This window comes from Gobio gobio, assembly GCF_949357685.1.
Source record: "Gobio gobio genome assembly, chromosome: 2".
NCBI classification, from domain to species: domain Eukaryota; kingdom Metazoa; phylum Chordata; class Actinopteri; order Cypriniformes; family Gobionidae; genus Gobio; species Gobio gobio.
Window position 1 is genome coordinate 49,985,377 of NC_137098.1, and position 21,186 is coordinate 50,006,562.

Below are 21,186 nucleotides of genomic sequence, written 5' to 3' on the forward strand. Positions count from 1 at the left end.
TCACCATATTTTGAGAACTACCATTACCCTTTTGAGACATTAAAGTCACCATGAAATCAAGATGAACAATCCCGATTTTTTTATGGAATATTGCAATATTTATTATAAATGATTTATCTGTGCACATCTTTTATTTTATTTTTTATTCATGTGCCCTCATAATCCATTCCCGATTAACAAAAAGTCCCGCCCTACATTTTTTTCTTATTTGAGAAGCTGTTTCACTCAGATGTCCGACACAATAGGGACTTAAAGACACTCACAACTTCTGTTTCATGCTGACTTGAAGGTCTATTTATACACACATAGACCTAAATGCTGGATTAAGCCATTCTAAACAGCTATGCACTCACATTTCGAGGCCTGATGGAGACTCTTTCATGGTCCATGTTCATTCCAGGAATAATGACACTCATCTTCCGAGGCCCCTTGAACCCTAAAACGTTAGTTTCCTAGAGAACAGAAAACAAACAATCATTCACATCTTAATTAGCTACCATGTTTATATACACATGACTCATTTATCAACTTTAAAGCATTTTGCTTCCTGTTTTCCCTTTATCAGTGCTATTGCTATGTAAAAAACCAACCAGCAGAGGTCAGACTTGGCTCATCATTGCTTGTGGCTCTAAGATCCAGTGCCCTTAGGGCTGGGTGCTGGCTCTCTGCTGGCCACTGACCAACACCATGCTCACAAACTCACATAGCAGATCGCTGCAAGCTCCTGTCGTAGATTCCCTGCTTCTAGGCTGGAGGTGCTCTTGACTGGGTTCATACCGCTGTCATACACTGTAAACTTGGTACCCATAAGGTTTGATCTGTGGGGACAACATTGTACTTATTGAAGAAATTCTTACAAGACTGCATCGTGTCACAGCAAAGTGTGAATCTATCAAAGACTGCCAAGAATATATCTAGGCCATATTTCACCCCAAAACCAAAAGAAAAAAATTAATAAAGCAATTATTAAAGCATTGTAACATATTTCATATCAAAAGTTTGTTTTTAAAAGTGCTGTAGTGAGACATCAACAGGAGCATGCAGTTGCTCATTCCTCATATGAATGAGGACACACCAGCACACCAGCAATGAACCCAATTACAGTTTTAAATAGGTTCAGCAGTGCACACATGCACATGAACTCATTAAAGCTCCCTCTCGAATGTTTAGAAAGAGACTCGTCTCTACATTAACAGCACAGATCCAGGTTATGCTACCTTATGAATCACACGACACGATGAATCATCTTTAAATATACCTCAGTTTGCCAATAAAGCTCTCGCCACCTCGTGATAGGTCAGTTGGGTCGATGGAGATGAGGTAATTGGATGTTTTGCTCTTCTTTCTCTTCCTCCCGGCTAATAGGAAAACCTAAAGCGTGACAAGATTTAATTGGGCACCGAACAGCAGCACAAAACTGACATCAAATAGAACAATCAGAGACTCAGACCATTTATAAACATTCTGAGACAGCATTTCCATATTTTGAGAAATGCTATAAACAACTAATAAACACTTCAGCTATACTGTATATATAGTGCGGGACAATCGGTTAATCGCATCCAAAATAAAAGTTAATGTTTAAATAATATGTGTGTGTGAACTGTATATATATATATATATATATATATATATATATATATATATATATATATATATATATATATATATATATATATATATATATATATATATATATATATATATATATATATATATATATATATATATATATATATATATATATATATATATATATATATATAAAAATACACACACATGCATGTATATATATTTAAGAATTTTTTTATATTTATATATAAAATATTAATATTTATAATAATATAAAAATATACAGTATATACATGCAAATATTTCTTAAATATATACATTAAGGAGTGTGCATTTAAATATACATAATAATTATACACAATACACACATATATTATGTAAACATTAACTTTTATTTTGGACGAGATTAATCACGATTCATCGATTTGACAGCACTTTTATACATTTTCTACTATATTATATATATGCGTTTCCGCTACATTCATTCTTCTGTGGCGGCCGCCACACCAAAAATCATCCCTGCCCTCGCTGCAGCTTGTTTTTACATGTGATTTACTATTAGTCATTATATTTTTAGGATAAACCTTTGTCCAGTGCAGCAATATAATGGTTAATTGTCATTTAGCTAAATCTCCGTGGGCTAAATTTTATTCCTTTCATCAGAATCAATAATTTCAATCACTTCAGAAAATGGGAAGAATGGAGTATCACTGATTGGCCTTGATTGCTGGTGCACAACAATGATACATTTCCAAATAAGCCAAAAACTGGGAATAATAAGTGTTTTGGTGTGCCTGACCTTCTTGCCATCCTCCCTCTCCAGATGGAGGTAGTAGGTGGGGTACATGCCCCTGTCCATGCCCTTCTTATCTCGTGTGATCCTGCATTTCACGGTAACCCCTTGTGGGGCGGGTCTGAGAGTGAACTCCTCCAGGTCATCCACGTCGATGGATGGCTCATTGGCCAAAGGGCTGGAAGCTGAGGTCGCCTCCTTTCACATTGATTAAGCAGAAAGAAATCCATCCCGGTTAATTATAGATTGATTATAGTTGAAAGAAATATACATTTGTTGATTATTACAAATGCACAACCACATTTATTTATAAACATTTCTTAACAATAAGGATGGATGGATTGGATTGGATTGGATTGGATTGGATGGAATGAAATGGATGAAAACCTAATTGAAAATGAAGACATTTTGTTTTATCTAACCCTAGAAGAAAGCAATGAATTTTGAAAAATGTAAAACATAGAAAAGTTGATGTAAATTTAGGACAAAATGTAAGTCTCTAGGAAAATCAATAAATCCAAGTGTCAAAAGAAAAAAAAGAGAGCAAGATTCTACTTTATTTCTAATCAACCGTAAGTATGTGAACTCCAGATGTGCTTGCTTTTAACAAATTATAAAAATGCATAACAGAGGTATTTTCACTAGTGCACTCAGACGTTTTGGACCGCCTCAGACGTTTGGAATGAATCAAATGTCCCTGTGGTCTGAAATGTAAGCAGCGCAGCTGGGTTTTAAAACTTAAATGTTAAAGAGCAACAAAGCAGCCCAGTGACGTTAACAGGGTCAGGCCCAGGAGACATGGATGAGCCACTACACACTCAAAGACACATTTAGACTTCATGACTTAAGTTTACTGGAATATCTTGGAGAGCAGACAAATAACATACACAGGAACCGTTTTTCAACATTAATATTGCAAGTTAAAATGTATATGTTTTTATGCACTTCTCTTTATTTGTCACACTGCAGGAATAAAAATATTATACATTTTTAAAAGTGCAATTAGTCTGTCACAATTACATTGTCTCTGTTTTCACAGACTCTTATTTTGATATTCTTTTGATATTCTTCGAAGCTCATGAAGCTTCGAAGCGTTATGAATCAGTGAGCCGAATGATGATTCGGATCACGTGTCAAACCGCCAAACTGCTGAAATTTGGCGATTCAAACTGCTGATTCGACTCACTGATTCATAACGCTTCGAAGCTTCATGAGGCAGTGTTTTGAAATCGTCATCACTATGTAAGTCGTTATTTAGGGGTTTTTTGCGCACAAAAACTATTGTCGCCGATTCATAAAGTTATTTTAGAACCACTGTAGTGAGATGGACTTTGTAACGACGTCTTTAGTACCTTTTAAGGGTCTTGAGAGTGTAACGTGCCATTGAGCCAATGGAGGCCTTTCAGAGCCATCAGATTTCAACTAAAATATCTTCATTTCTGTTCCGAAGATGAACGGAGGTCTGACGGGTGTCGAACGACATGAGGGTAAGTAATTAATGACAGAATTTTCATTTTTGGGTGAATTAACCCTTTTAGGCCTGTACACACCGGGACGAATATTGCACGCGCTTATCGCCAGCGTTTTTCGTGACGTTTTTTGGCACGTCTTGAGTGTTCACACCCAAGCGATTTCCACTGGCGATGCACCGAGTGAACGTGCACATTCAGTAGATGATGGCGCTCCCGGTACACAAGGTGGTGCTGCGGCACTTTACGCTTCTGACACTCGCTTGTCACACAGAAGAAGAAGAGAGACAGTATTTACGTGCTTGCCAAAACCACAGATATATTGTGTCTATGGCCAAAACCATTCACACACACTTTTTACCAACTGGTAAGCAGCATTAGCAGCTCATCTTCTTCTTTGTCTACTTACTACTTCTTCGTCATATCAATGTGTGCTCGGCAAGACCGTTTTGTGCTTGAGCGCCACCAAGTCGTGTTTTACTGTCACTTCAGCAGCTCCAGGCACGTGAACAAAAGCGCCAATCTCATTGGTCGGCCTGTTTTTAACGTGCCGCGTCAAAAAAAAATGACGCTTTTTACGCCTGCCGTTTTTCGCGTCGGTGTGCACACTCACATTGGCGCCCTTTGTTTAGTCACGAGGCGTTGAACATCGGCGATAAACGCTCGTGAAAATCATCCCGGTGTGAACAGGCCTTTAGATTAAGCCAGGACTAGGCCTTAGTTGAATCATGACATTTAAGTAGCTTTTATAAACATGAACATTACTGTTGTGCAAATTGAGACAAAACAATGGCACTGATAAACGCTATATTGCCAAAAGTATTGTGACACCCCTCCAAATCAATGAATTCAGGTGTTCCAACCACTTCCATGGCCACAGATTTATAAAATCAATCACCTAGGCATGCAGACTGCTTCTACAAACATTAGTGAAAGAATGGGTCGCTGATAGGTTGCCACCTGTGCAATATGTCCATTCGTGAAATTTCCTCACTACTAAATATTCCACGATCAACTGTTAGTGGTATTATAACAAAGTGGAAGCAATTGGGAACAACAGCTACTCAGCCACAAAGTGGTAGGCCACGTAAAATCACAGAGCAGGGTCAACGCATGCTGAGGCGCACAGTGCGCAGAAGTCGCCAACTTTCTGCAGAGTCAATAGCTACAGACCTCTAAACTTTGTGTGGCCTTCAGATTAGTTCAAGAACAGTGCATAGAGAGCTTCATGGGATGGTTTTCCATGGCCGAGCAGCTACATCCAAGCCTTACATCACCAAGTGCAATGCAAAGGGTCAGATGCAGTGGTGTAAAGCATGCCACCACTGGACTCTAGAGCAGTGGAGACGTGTTCTCTGGAGTGACAAATCACGCTTCTCTGTCTGGCAATCCCGTAGACGAGTATGGGTTTAGCAGTTGCCAGGAGAACGGTACTTGCCTGACTGTATTGCGCCAAGTGTAAAGTTTGATGGAGGGGGGATTATGGCGTGGGGTTGTTTTTCAGGGGTTGGGCTTGGCCCCTTAGTGAAAGGAACTCTTAATGCTTCAGCATACAAAGATATTTTGGACAATTTCATGCCCCTAACTTTGTGGGAACAGTTTGGGGATGGCCCCTTCCTGTTTCAACATGACTGCACACCAGTGCACAAAGCAAGGTCCATAAAGACATGGATGAGCGAGTTTGGTGTGGAGGAACTTGACTGGCCTGACCTCAACCCGATATAACACCTTTGGGATGAATTAGAGTGGAGACTGCGAACCAGGCCTTCTCGTCCAACATCAGTGCCTGACCTCACAAATGCGCTTCTAAAAGAATGGTCAAAAATTCCCATAAACACACTCCTAGACCTTGTAGAAAGCCTTCCCAGAAGAGTTGAAGCTGTTATAGCTGCAAATGGTGGGCCAACTCTATATTAAACCCTACAAATTAAGAATGGGATGTCATTAAAGTTCATGTGCATATATGTCACAATTCACCAGTGTGAGTGCCCGTGATCACCACCAGAGGGCACTCCAACCCGGACTGTCATTTCATCAAAGACTACATTACCCATAATCCTTTGCCCGGACTCATCATCACTCATTGTTTGCACCTGTGTCACATTACCTCATTACCCCAGCCTATATAAACCATGTTCACGCTGTCATTCACTGCGAAGTCTTGTAAGTTGTATCACTGCATTTCTGAGCGTTTCCCTGGTTTCTTGTCTCTTGGTTTTGGATTACATGCCTGTTCCGTGGATTACCCTTTTGCCTGTCTCTCTTGTCGTTTGCCTTATTGGACTGATTACATGTTATGACCTCTTGCCTGTTTGATGGCTACGAGTGTGGATTACCCTTTAATAAAGCTGTATTTGAATCTTCTACCTTCTGTCTCAGACCAGTACGTTACAATATAAAGGCAGGCGGTCCAAAACTTTTGGCAATATAGTGTATTTTAAGATATGTCCGTTTAGGTTGCTTTCAGTTAAAATAGTCAAACATGCATTTTAGTCTGGGACTAGACTTGAGCCTTGTCTGTTGTCTTGTACTTTTCTATAAAACTACAGAGAGATCACCAATGAAACATTGGCAGGGTCAGGGGCTTCAAACTGGCACGGTTTCCATCAAGTTATTTTAAGAATGTAATCATTTCACTGTTGCCATAGGAAACAACAGGACTATAACCCTTCATTTCCAGCATTGCAGGCTTTGTGCCAAGATAGGCACAAGAGAATACATCCAAGCATGACAAAACACAGACTGCTTGTGTCAGTACTGTACATGTAACACAGCTGAGGAGTTCACAGTTGGAGCGAACACACATAGCCCCAGGTTTCAAAGACAAGCCTTAGAAACATTTCTGATTGTTATACATTTTTATAATATTGTAAAAGACATTACTGTTACTTTAGATCAATTTAATGCATCCTTACTGAATACAAAAATCTTACTGATACCAAACTTTTGAATGATAGTTACGTTATGGTATGGTTTTGTTTGGGTCATGTTCAGGTTTCATGTCTTTTATTTTGATATTTGTCACAGTCATAGTTCATGTTTCCTGTTCCTGTCAATGGCTCTTACCATTGGAAAAAGCGTAATGGCTAACTGAGGCACCTCAGTGGCCACTGGCCAGCATTCAGATTTTTATGACAGTCAGTTACAGTTTACACAGTTTCTTGGGGATTAGTGCACTGCATACGTCTTGTAAATAATGTTTTATATTGGTGTTAAACATATATTGTGAAGGAATTTTTTTATTCTAACATAACTAACATTTATTTTCCTTGCATAAATATGCTATTGAATAATGAAGGCCCCTAACACTTGGGCCAGTGTTACTGTTTGTCTGAAAATAACAAAAGGAGAAACATAACTAGACAGGTGTCTAGTTTTGCTATGCATGTCTTCATGATCGAGGTATCCAGATGTTCTACCTAGTAACAAATAATTAAACATATGTAGAACCAATCAAGTTCTTATTCTATAAAAACTGTTGTATTCCCTTTGTCGGAGGGAAATTCTCTGAAATTGGTCTAATATCCTCCCGCATATCCTTAAAGCATATTGAAAAGCATTGTCTAAAGTCTGTCTGGTTAAAATTCCTAATTCCAAGTGATAGTGTTCATAAGGGGCGAGACATCGTCCAACTCAAAGCAGACTGTCGACTGTAGACGCGTGCTAGAGAATACATTTTAAGTGTTTACTGTAGATGCTTGGGTGTCGACTGGAGATGCCCCAGGTAAACTTAAGTCAGGTGCGTATGGGAATTTCTACCACAATCACTAGTAAACGTACAGTAGGACTGCAATGTTTGTGGAATGTGCTTTACGGAGTGGAAAAAAAAAGGCCACAAATTGCTCTATTAGCTGCAGATTACTGGTCACTACAGTGTGTATCGAACCACATTTAATATAAGATTTGAATCTGTTAATTAAAAAACAGCTTTATTGGGCACAGCAGTGATACTACAGGGAGTGCAGAATTATTATTTTTTTTCCAGGCACATTTGACCAATTCCAAACCACAGTAATCCTAATAACTACTATTGATTTAGTATTTAATAATGTATAAGTGATATATAATTGTTCATGAAGGCTGGAAATGAAAATCACCTTATATTCAGGTGTGCAGAATTATTAGGCATGTTTTCTTTTACAGATAAATTGAGCCAAAAAAGAGATTTAACTCAGACTGAAAAGTCAAAAAGTATTAAATGCCCATGAGAAGGATGCAATACTAATGCAATACTAGACATTGCAGTTAAGGCATGACCATTGGACAGTGAAATGCTCGTTGGGTCAGCAGGATCTGACAAAAACAGGTGGTGAAGAAAAGACACCTGTTAACTGCAAAAGAATTAAGAATTAAGGTGAAGAATTAAGGGTGAAACCATCAGGAACCCTTTAGTCTCCAGCGCCACCATTTTCCAAAGCTGCAACCTACCTGGAGTCTCCAGAAGTGCAAGGTGTCAGGATCTCAGAGACTTCAGTTAGGTAAAGAATCCTAAAAAATGACCCCCACTAGATAAGAATCACAAGCTGAAGTGTTGTAAAATACATGAAGAAGTTTTTTTTATAGGCTTTATGGACAGATAGGTTGAGAGTGACTCTTGAAGGACCAGCACCACATCCTCTAGTACCACTGTTTGAAGAATTCATCTTCCAGAATCTGGCAGTACGTTTTGGGAGTTCATTTTTAGTCCATCTCTGCAAAACGGACTTCAGGATGGACTAAAATGAACTCCCAAAACGTACTGCCAGATTCTGGAAGATGAATTCTTCAAACAGTGGTACTAGAGGATGTGGTGCTGGTCCTTCAAGAGTCATTCTCAACCTATAAAACCTATAAAGCCTATAAAAAAGCAGGCTTCATGTATTTTACAACACTTCAGCTTGTGATTCTTATCTAGTGGGGGTCATTTTTTAGGATTCTTTACCTAACTGAAGTCTCTGAGATCCTGACACCTTGCACTTCTGGAGACTCCAGGTAGGTTGCAGCTTTGGAAAAAGGTGGCGCTGGAGACTAAAGGGTTCCTGATGGTTTCACCCTTAATTCTTCACCTTAATTCTTAATTCTTTTGCAGTTAACAGGTGTCTTTTCTCCGCCACATGTTTTTGTCTGACCCTGCTGACCCAATAAGCATTTCACTGTCCAATGGTCACGCCTTAACTGCAATGTCTAGTATTGCATTAGTATTGCATCCTTCTCATGGGCATTTAATACTTTTTGACTTTTCAGTCTGAGTTAAATCTCTTTTTTGGCTCAATTTATCTGTAAAAGAAAACATGCCTAATAATTCTGCACACCTGAATATAAGGTGATTTTCATTTCCAGCCTTCATGAACAATTATATATCACTTATACATTATTAAATACTAAATCAATAGTAGTTATTAGGATTACTGTGGTTTGGAATTGGTCAAATGTGCCTGGAAAAAAAATATGATCAGAAAATCAACGTGCCTAATAATTCTGCACTCCCTGTAGTCACTAAAAATGTAATTGTAATTTAACTGTTGAAATCTGGAAACCATCTAAAGAATACATTTATTTATTAAAATTGTATATTTTGTTACCTTCATTTATTTAAAAGCGGTATATCATTATTAGGCATACACAGCAGTCATAAATCATAACAATGTCTAATTGCAACAATATAAACAATATTACATAAACAACAATATAACACAATATTTATAATTAGATTATTCATTTTCTCTTTATTCATTAAAATGCATTAATTCAGCATCATAGTGCATGGCAGTCACAGTCATTCAAGTCTTATTATAATTGGTAAAACCTGAAAGCCAAAGAAAGAAAACATTAATAGCTATTGTTTATTTTCTTTAGACAATATACAATATCAATCAACACTGTAACATTTGTTTTTACAGATAACTCAAATATCTAAGTTGTCACTTAGTACAACTTCACATTTCAACTTCACAAGTTGACTAAACTTAACATTTTAAGGCAGCACGAACACTTTTTTAAGTTGAAAACTATTTTTTTTTTTACAGTGAATATTACACAACGCCGGTTATTTAATACTACTACACATTTGCTGGTGGTAATGCTGTAAATGAATCCTACCTGTCTCGACATTCCCTACTCTGCCTTCTCTTTAAAAAATTTGAATAAAAATCTCGGGTATTCCCGACAGGTATGAAGACAAGGATGATTAAATTCAAGTAAAGACAGTTAGTTGAGTAAAACAGTATTCCAAAAGGATCAAACGTAACAATGTGAACCAAACACAAACAGTACTGGACCATGAATGTGAGAAACAGAGGAACTCAAATTGCAAACTGGTGTGCTATAGTTAGGAACATAATAAATAAACATAACAACTGATGAATGACGTACAAACAGGGACATATGCAGATGGAAACAAAGAGAAGCATAATAAGAGTCAATGAAAATGAAACTAATGCTAAACTGAACATAAAGGAGACACATATAGTTCCCAACGAAAATATTGTTTAGAGTAAAACATGTTGAAGATTAGCGTTAACCATTAGGCTTTTTTGGCTAAAGGTTGTAGGCTTCGAAACAGTATCAAAGCCTCGTTAACTGAAATCACATGACTTTGGCAGTTTGCTACACGCTACAACTACTGATTCGAAACAAAAGATTTGTAAAGGTTTCGAAGCATGAAGCAGTGTTTTGAAAGTGTTCATCGCTAGGATTTTGTTCACGTTTATGTTAATAAGCTGCACATGGGTTCTTTAAACTTGCCTTCAGTAGACATTCAATACAGATAGTGTATATTAAATATTTATCTTTATTCGTCTCAATGAATTGGTAACTATGGTAACCATGATTTGTTTCCCTCCATGCCTCCTTGTCGTCTGCATCTATAGTTCACATTGTGTAAAAATTAAAAATCAACTTAATTTACTTAAAGGCCCACTAAAGTGCCTTGAAACGTGCAGCATTATTCAATGTGTTGACGTAATTTCCCCTGAAACGGGTCCAGCTGTTAACAGCTCCTCCCCTTTTTTTGAAACGGCCAATAGCGCTTCGTTAATACCACAGTTTGTGGTATGTTGTGTTGTCTGCACCGACTCGCGCATGTGATCCGCTCTGCGCGCTCGTGTCTCTAGTCAACATTTCTGCTCTAGACTATGTGTGTCACCGCTGCTGCGGTGCGTGTGAAAGTAACGTGTATCCAGACTTCATTCGCCTCAACTGAATCGTTTCCTATCGCATATATAGTGCGCTATGTGCCTTTCGCCATGTAGAAATTAGTAAATGTGTGAACAACTGAGCAATTTCAGACGCAGCTTAAGGGTCTATTTATAATGCAGGGGGCGGGACGTTTCAGACTCTAGAGAGCATTTGATAGGACAGAAGATTTGATGAGAAAGTGAAGTCTGCGATGATGTCATCAAAATCTGTGATTCATTTTAACGTAAGTGAGAGACTATACGTTTTGAATGCTTATATCTCCTAAATACATTTTGTCATTGTTTTGGAACACACCAGCTTATTCCTAAACTTAAGGCTAACATAGTCATCCTAAAAGCCAAAAAACTTCAGTGGGCCTTTAAGTAATTCATTAACAGTTTAAAATAAGCAGAGAAATGCTACCTTGCTGGACTTTTTGCTGGTGGCAGAGCCAGGTCTTGTGTTGCTGTTGAGCTGAGATGAGCTTGAGCTGACCAAATCATCGTCATCCTCCTCTTCATCGAAGTTCATGCTACTGGAGATTCCTTCAAAAAAGAAAAAAAAATGTTGAGCTGCTTATCAAATGTTGATAACAGAATATGAGGAGAGAACAGCAGCAGGCATAAAAGCTAAGATGGAGGCATTATGCAGTGCAAACAACACTGCAAATAACTAACTGCACTCTGATGCCAAAAGAGCATATGGCATGAAATTCTGTAGACGCAACAAACTGAGCACATTTGGCTTAAAAAAAACACTCCTCACTCTTAGTCTGTTCAACAAATTAGCAGAAAAAGAGATGCAAAGGACAAACGATTGTCCACAGTCCAGTTCGGCTCACACCAACTCTAAAAAGTCATGCAGACAGTAAAGACGTTATCTAATCCAAATATGTCACAGAAGGAGGAGAGAGAGGCAGACACTGAATCTAAATGCTATAGCATGTAAGTAGATCTTATGTGTTAGTCACCAGATGATGATATTATAGGAACATGATGTTTTTGCATGTTAGGAGATCAATACTGAAGAACAATCTGCAAATCTGCATGGCTTAATCGTCATGATCACAGTGGCCTCTCCATCGGTCTCTCTCTCTCCACACTCTCGTTTGCGTTACTCCGAGGACTGTCGCCGGTGTACCTTTCTTCAGCATGGTGACCCTGAGGTCCTGTTTGCCCTGTGACTGTGTGTTGCCCACTGCCTCACCCTGGCCCTCTGCCTCGCTCTCCTGGGCAGGTGAGTGGCCCACTGTCAGGATCTGAATCTGGTTGCCCAGCTCCTGACCCTCATCCTGGAAGGCAGCAGGCCCATCAATTCCTGTGGTACCACCACAACACAGTAACACTGTTAACTCGACTATATCAACCGTCCAGTATCCAGTGTGGTGTGACAAAATAATGATGTTCATGGAAATATGGAAACAGACATTCAAATCTTAATGAGTGAATGAATCCCTCTGCATACAGAATTACAGTCTAATCGACGGTCCTTTGTGACACATGCACTACCACTCAAAACCTCAAAATCGAATTACCTTTTTTTTTTAAAGAAACCTCTTATGCTCGTCAAGGCTGCATTTATTTTTATTATGAAATATTACGATTTAAAATAGTTATTTGAATAAATAAGAATAAACAATTTATGTGAATCAAGTTTTTTTTCCTTGTCGAGGCAAAATAAACTTCATAAGAATATAAAATGGGCTAATTTCCCATAGATTGGAGTGAGACCATAGACGTCTCTCAAGCTGTCGCAATCTTTTTTTGGCGCTCTGTAATGTGCCGTGACAGATCTCCGTAGTGCATCAGTTCAAGCGGCAGCGTGGAGCACACGTTAACCGATCATCTCTTCTACTTTACTAGTTACAACACAAAATAAATATGATTGAAAATCAGAAGGTATTTTGAAAGAAACAGTACAATTAAAAGGCACAATATGAAGAGTTCAGTTGTAAAAGCTGTAAAAAAAAAAAAAAAAAAAAAAAATTCCTGTGTGTTCTGTGTTAGATTAACTGAGACTTGTTACAGCACTTGCATACTGTAGCCTCTGACTGTTGTAGTTGCTTCTATTGCTCTCATTTGTAAGTCGCTTTGGATAAAAGCGTCTGCTAAATGACTAAATGTAAATGTAAACGCCACCTCCATCAAAAAACGAGATAATGATATTGAGCGAATGCTCTCCAAACATAGTATACGTTCATCAAATACTTTCGCTTAAAATCCACTAAATCCCAGCGACAGCACTTTCAGAAATATTGAATTGTTGGCAGAAATTGCTAAACGCCACTTGTCTGTCAACAAAAGCCTCCAAGTCCACAGAAACCAACCAGAAGACGCTAATTGAATCATATGATTTTAGGATGAATTACGGTGTGCGTATGAGCCAGGTTTCAATTGCCGCGCTGCTAGACTTGATCATGTTTTGTCAGTCATTACAGTGGCAATGACAGGATTTCACGAGTAGCAAGTAAACACAACAGTGTTCCTTGTGCTGCTGGAAAACTCTGACAGAAACCGATGTGTCACTTGCAACACAGCTCATCAGTTTCTTCATTGTTACATTTTGAATTCTGCTTTCATCATTTGCAATGTTTCCAGTTGCATCTTTAGTGATCTTGCAACTGTTTGCTATGTCATAACAGACATGTCTTTATTTAAACAAAATAAAGTAAAGTCTAAAAAATGCACACATGGACAGATACATTTGTTAAATACCAATGAAGTTACTTTTTGAAAATAAGGCATTTCAATAACTGACTAATAAACTTTTCATTGCCATTAAAGTGAAATGACTGAACCTAAATATAGGTGCTGGTCATATAATTAGAATATCATCAAAAAGTTTATTTATTTCACTAATTCCATTCAAAAAGTGAAACTTGTATATTATTTTCATCCATTACACACAGACTGGTATATTTCAAATGTTTATTTCTTTCAATTTTGATGATTATAACTGACAACTAAGGAAAATCCCAAATTCAGTATCTCAGAAAAGTAGAATATTACTTAAGACCTATACAAAAAGGATTTTTAGAAATCTTGTCCAACTGAAAAGTATGAACATGAAAAGTATGAGCATGTACAGCACTCAATACTTTGTTGGGGCTCCTTTTGCCTGAATTACTGCAGCAATGCGGCGTGGCATGGAGTCGATCAGTCTGTGGCACTGCTCAGGTGTTATGAGAGCCCAGGTTGTTCTGATAGTGGCCTTCAGCTCTTCTGCATTGTTGGGTCTGGCATATCGCATCTTCCTCTTAACAATACCCCATAGATTTTCTATGGGGTTAAGGTCAGGCGAGTTTGCTGGCCAATTAAGAACAGGGATACCATGGTCCTTAAACCAGGTACTGGTTGCTTTGGCACTGTGTGCAGGTGCCAAGTCCTGTTGGAAAATGAAATCTGCATCTCCATAAAGTTGGTCAGCAGCAGGAAGCATGAAGTGCTCTAAAACTTCCTGGTATATGGCTGCGTTGACCTTGAACCTCAGAAAACACAGTGGAGCAACACCAGCAGATGACATGGCACCCCAAACAATCACTGACAGTGGAAACTTTACACTGGACCTCAAGCAACGTGGATTGTGTGCCTCTCCTCTCTTCCTCCAGACTCTGGGACCCTGATTTCCAAAGGAAATGCAAAATTTACTTTCATCAGAGAACATAACTTTGGACCACTCAGCAACAGTCCAGTTATTTTTGTCTTTAGCCCAGGCGAGACGCTTCTTACGCTGTCTGTTGTTCAAGAGTGGCTTGACACAAGGAATGCGACAGCTGAAACCCATGTCTTGCATATGTCTGTGCGTAGTGGTTCTTGAAGTGCACTCCAGCTGCAGTCCACTCTTTGTGAATCTCCCCCACATTTTTGAATGGGTTTTGTTTCACAATCCTCTCCAGTGTGCAGTTATCCCTATTGCTTGTACACTTTTTTTCTACCACATCTTTTCCTTCCCTTCGCCTCTCTATTAATGTGCTTGGACACAGAGCTCTTTGAACAGCCAGCCTCTTTTGCAATTACTTTTTGTGTCTTGCCCTCCTTGTGCAAGGTGTCAATGGTCATCTTTTGGTCAACTGTCAAGTCAGCAGTCTTCCCCATGATTGTGTAGCCTACAGATCTAGACTGAGAGAGCATTTAAAGGCCTTTGCAGGTGTTTTGAGTTAATTATCTGATTAGAGTGTGGCACCAGGTGTCTTCAATATTGAACCTTTTCACAATATTCTAATTTTCTGAGATACTGAATTTGGGATTTTCCTTAGTTGTCAGTTTTAATCATCAAAATTAAAAGAAATAAACATTTGAAATATATCAGTCTGTGTGTAATGAATGAATATAATACGATGAATATGATAATATGATAATTGTATAGGAGCCTGATGATAAAAAGTTCATTTAAAAGAAAACATTTCAGATGGACTTAGAGGTTTTTGCATCTGAACTCTTTATATGTAATTAAAACCAAGGCGTAGCTTGATGACGCCATGAATGAGCGTGGAATCATGGGAGTTGTCGTCTTCACATCCACAGCCAATGGAAAGAAATGTGATGGACTCGAGCAGAAATCATGTTCATTGATGAGCTAATGTATTAAAGTTTTAACGTTACTGTGGTATGAAGCAGGGTGGGTCGAGAGCCGTGGGAGCGTAACGAAGCAGGTGGAGCGAATGCTAATGAGAGAGACCTACGATACACTGCGATATTATTATAACATTATTATAGAATTTCCTTTTCTGTAATTTAAATAGCCTATAAATCAATGAATTTGGTCAAATTTTACAATAAGGTATAATTTGTTAACATTTGTTAATGCATTAACTAACATGAACTAACAATGAGCAATACATTTGTTACATTGATTATTTATTAATCTTTGTTAATATCAGTTAATAAAAATACAGTCATTCATTGTTAGTTCATGTAAGTTCACAGTGCATTAACATTTTAAGTTCGTATTGTTTCACTGTTCACTGCCTATGTGTATTTATACCCCGGTTTCCCCCATGTTCTTTGACAGGTCTCGTCCTACACGGATATACGTTTGGTTCTTCTCATTCTGTTCTCTGTTCCCTGGTTCTCTGGTCTCTGTTGTGGTTTCGTTATGTTTATTTTGTTATTCAATTTTGTTATTTTGCGTATGGATCCAGCTGTCCTTTGTTTTTGAGTTCACCCTGCATTTCAATTACAATGATGAACTAATTCCCTGAGTTCCCTGTAGAGTTTATAGCATTAATTGAGAGATTTTTTCTTTTTTTTTAGGAAATTTGCCACATACTGTACCGGATAGGCCCCAAATGAATCAATATATTAAATTGAATTGAATCAAAATTGAATCAAATTGTAAGCTTGCGAATCGAAAATCAAATCTAATTGTGAAATGTGTGTCAATACCCAGCCTTAAATGTCTTGGTTTGAGTATTTCATCCCTCCACACTTTTTCCACACGTTTTCCACCTCTTGTGAGTCTGTAATTTATTTCTGTGAAACTGAATTTTGAGCACCCATTACTACAGTCTTCTGTGTGATCCTTCATAAATCATTCTGATATGCTGATTTGGAGCTCAATTTGTATGCCCATTTTTAAAAATGGCTCTTATGTTGTAACAGTTTTTGCTGCTTAATATTTCTGTGGAAACCATTTTTCCAGAATTCTTTGAGATGAACAGACCAAACAGCATAAAACAGTAGAAACCTTTTGTAACATTATTAATGTCTTCACTGTTACTTAGCTCAATTATCTTCCTTGCTAAATAAAAGTAATCTTACCGCAAACTTTTGAATGGTATAGACGTTTGAAAACATTAAGCCGTTTTAACACATAATAATAATATGATGATGATGATAAGAAAAGTTTATTGAGCAGCAAATCAGCATATTACATTGCTTTCTAAAGGATCATGTGACACTGAAGACTGAAGTATCGATGAGGAAAATTCAGCTTTGCCATAATAAACTACACTGTAATTAAGGAATACATTTGAAATTGCAATATTTTAATTAGTTTTACTGTATTTTTGATCAAATGCATGCAGCCTTGGTGAGCATAAGACTTCTTTCAAAAACATTAAACAAATCATTAATTTCATTATTCCAAACTTTTGACCAGTAGTGTATACAATATAAAACCTTCTCAGTAAACATGTGCTGATGCTTTTAAGTGCCCTTGGGGTTACAAGAAATTGCTATCATCTATTTATAGATGCTCTTATGTCAGTCTGGGTTTTGTATTTCATCCAATCAGGGGAAGAACATGTTGTCCTATGTCAAGCACAGCAACATGCAACTGTCCAAATTACAGCTCCCATTCATCTATCCGTCCATTCATGCATCCAACCAGTCCAAATCAAGTAATTATAGCTACAGAGACCATTCATCCCCCTTTCAGTGATTGTCTGTTGAACAATGTCAGAGAATTAGCACTGACTAGATGGCCGGGAGTCATTAGTGCTCGTGATTGCACAATAATAAGCATTGCATTTAGACTATGATTGTCATTGAAGTTAAAGTGACCTGGGATGGGGCTCCTTAACAAGGTGAGTAATCATCAGAGAAAGAGCCAGAGAATATCGATCAATCAATCAAGAATAGTCTTCATAGCATGAACAAGACATGTGTATTAGCTTAATCTTTCAAAGCTTTGGGTCCAGAAAGAGCATGTTTGATTTGATATCATCCTTTGTGAGTCACTGATCTGTTTGTGTTGGTTTTGTCACCACCACAACCTGGGTTGAGGGTTGCTACATGAGATCAGGGGGAGATAATGATGGTTTAGCTGTCGCAGTTTCAGAAGACTACTAGCAGAATTGTAATAAGAGCAAAAAGGTGAAGAAATGCAAAAAGCAAAAGCCTGACTTGTGTTTATAGCCTAACGTTAGCTTTTGGCAATTGTATGTAGGCTTCAAAATTGATACAAATTGTGTTCATTTGTGACGATTATCTTAATTGATGGACAAAATGTGTAAAGGCCTGTTCACACCAAGGACGATAACTATAAAGACAACGATAAAGATACAGTTCTAAAAATCGTTCTCAATATTAAAGAATAGCAGACTTCATACCACAGCTATAACGATAACGATTTGGAGAAACAATATCGTTGCAATCATTTTTAGAACGATTTTATCCAGCTGATGAATGATAAAAACATTGACAGCCAATCCGCTGGTGTGGATGCTAATATAGATATCTTTCTAGTCATTGGTGTGAACAGGTCTTAAGAATACTAAACTTTTGTTTGTCGCAGAGCTTATTTTCTGCAACAATCCAAAAGCCAATAGACAAATCCTATTGGCTTTTTGTCAAGGGAACCAGGGTGATGCTAACTTCTGGGTTGACCAACAAAAACTGTATTCCTTCAGCACTCTATTAAACTCGACTTTGCTCATTTATTGTATTGTAGGATAGTTTACAGCCATGTCAGCTGCTCAACAAAAAGTAACACCTTCAGCAAATGAAAAGCTAAAAATAAATTTGCCCCTTAGAAGAAATTCAAATGCCTTATGTGAGTCATAATGGTGCTGACGTCGAGCTAGAAGCATACTGCCACCGCTTGATGGATTGGGCCCATGTGTCTAATATCCAAGACATTATAGAGAGACAGCATTTGTCTGTTTCATGAATGTTTGTCTTGTATTGATGAAGGCTGCAGTAGGTCATCTAAGAGCTGCTTTTGGCAGGCGGACAGCAGCTGCTCCTAGTATAAACAGTATTAGAGGGGATTTTGTTATTCCTACAGAAAGGATTGGTATAGAGCAGCGGTTGGGTCTCTCTCGAGGGGCATGTTCATTAACGCTGTGCCATGCTGTCATTAACGGAGAAAGCGATGAAAATCGTCAACACGCTCACAAGGAGACGGACTCAGATGAGGGGAAATAAAAATAACAGTATGGAGAACATAAAGACATGAGAAGATTGTATATATCTGTGGTATAGTTTAAGCAAACACACCACATGAGAGATGGCAAATTACAGAATCTGCTGTTTGACTGGAATGATGTGCTTTTTATATTTTTACTTTTTCCAATTAGGAAGCAAATTAACTCTGTTCCATCCTTTCTTGGCTTTCTTTCTTCTGTGGAACAGAAGAAGAACATTTTGAAAGTCAATGGGGTCCAATATCATCCATAGAAAATACAGACAAAAAAAAACACACTTTTGGTGTTTACCAAGCGGAAGAGTCGTAGAGGTTTGGAACAACATGAGAGTGAGAAAACGACAGAATTTCATTTTGGGGTAAACTGTACCTTTAAGGTCAGAAAGGTCAATGTCATAGTGGAACAATTAAGGAGAAGAGCTCAAAACTCAATTGAAATGATAACTGGCGTTGCTGTTTTACATGTCAACAAACAAAGGGTAAGAAACACAACCTTTATGTGCATGGCAACAAGCGGTATTGAAATTGATGTGAAATCGAGTGTTGAAATCAATGTAAAAACCATAAAAAAAGATACATTAATACATTAATACCATTTAACAGTTTGGGGTCAGAAAGATTTTTTTAATGTAAAAAAAAAAAAGAAAGGCTCTTATGCCCAAATCATTCATTTGATCACAAATACAGTAAAAAAAAGTAATATTGTGCAATAGTATTCCATTTAAATACATTCTAGAATTAAATGTTTTCTTGTGATGGCAAAGCTGAATTTTCAGCATCATTCCTCAAGTCTTTAGTGTCACACAATCCTACAGAAATCGCTGTAATGTGCTGATTTGAAACTAAAGATTTTTTTTTTTTTTTTGGGTAGATAATTTTTTTTTTCCAAGTTCAAAAGAACAGCCTTTATTTGAAACTTATTTTTGTAAAATTATAAAATGTCTTTACTGTCACTTTTGATCAATTTATTGCATATTTGCTGAATAAAAGTATTTCTATTTATTAAAAAAAAAAAAAAATCTAACTGGCCCCAAACTTTTGAATGGTAGTGTACATTCATGTGGAGCAAACAGTGCTGCCATAATGCATGTGATCATCCTAAATCAATTTTTCTCCTGTCAAGTGCAGGTAACACTGATCATTACACAAATGTCCTTCACACACTCAGACACAAGCACACACACACACAAACAGATTTCCGTGCACATGCTGGGCCTGACGTTTAACAGGCTGCTCAGCTGACCTTTGTGCTTGCCCTTTTTCTCCTTCTTGGCGCTGCCAGTCTGAGGAGTGGAGGTAGGCGGCTTGGTTTTTTTAGCCGAGCGAGGGGCCTGAACCTCTGCTACAGCTTTAACTTCTTCCTGTTCCGCTTCTTGTACTAAACGAGGAGGTGCAGGAGGAGCCAGCAGGAGCAGAAGATAGTGTGAGAATACAAAAAAAGGGAAAATAAAGAAAAGGGTTAAAATGAATGAGGAGAGGAAAGAGTTAGCAAAAACACCACAGCAAAAACTAAGCTTACGTTTTCAGCATACACACAGGAGACGGCTGCAAGCACAAAAAACTAAACATCCCACTGCTCTCGTAGATCAGACTCATCAATATTTCACTCAAAAAACACGATGCACACACGCATAGCCAATTTCACATGCATGAAACCTAATTCACGTGCACAAAAAACAATTCATGTTCGTGGAAAAAAATACTGTATATTCACAAAAAGCTAATTGTGCGCAAAATAAAATTATAGATTCAAAATACATTTAACAAACGCGAAACAATTTGCTGTACACAAAGTTTTGAATGTTTAAAATGTACGAGTTTATCCATGAATCTGAATGTGCAAATCATCATTCATATGTGAAATCACACTATTGCTATCATGCTATTCACTTTATTTAAGCAATTAATCTTGATTTAACACAATTATATCAGGTTTCTGGTTCAAATGTAATTGATTCAAGTTAAACTGACTTAAAACCGTTACTCTTTGACATAACTTGATGTTTTCATTTTGAAATAACATGTTTCAATCAAGTAATCCAATCAAACAAGACTTTCACTTCCCATCATGCTTTGCAAAGGGGCTGAATTCGGAGAGTAAATGTATAAATAAAGTGCTATTTGATGCGTTTTTAACAAGATGAGAAAATGGAGAGACTTTTTAATGCTTAATGTTTTGTTATGTTGGTATTTAAAAGTTTATATTATGTTAGTGTTTTTAGAGGATACCATTGTGGTGAAGTGTAGAGCATGTGCTTGGGGTGAGGACCTGATAATAACAAGCAAAGTTGTTTTAATAATAATAAACAACTGCTTTGGGCATGCCATGGG

The 21,186-nt window shown here is 37.7% G+C and overlaps 1 protein-coding gene across 1 annotated transcript in view; it reads right to left on the minus strand.

The window, feature by feature from the left end:
* The window catches only part of tub (TUB bipartite transcription factor), a 56,511-nt gene that overhangs the window by 7,051 nt on the left and 28,274 nt on the right, over positions 1 to 21,186 (minus strand). The window contains exons 4-10 of the mRNA XM_079810833.1: positions 20,099 to 20,233; positions 12,130 to 12,306; positions 11,413 to 11,534; positions 2,372 to 2,563; positions 1,259 to 1,371; positions 704 to 818; positions 354 to 452 (exon numbers count right to left, since the gene is read on the minus strand). Coding sequence (XP_079666959.1) covers positions 354 to 452; positions 704 to 818; positions 1,259 to 1,371; positions 2,372 to 2,563; positions 11,413 to 11,534; positions 12,130 to 12,306; positions 20,099 to 20,233 — 953 coding nt within the window. The remainder of the gene's footprint in view (positions 1 to 353; positions 453 to 703; positions 819 to 1,258; positions 1,372 to 2,371; positions 2,564 to 11,412; positions 11,535 to 12,129; positions 12,307 to 20,098; positions 20,234 to 21,186) is intronic.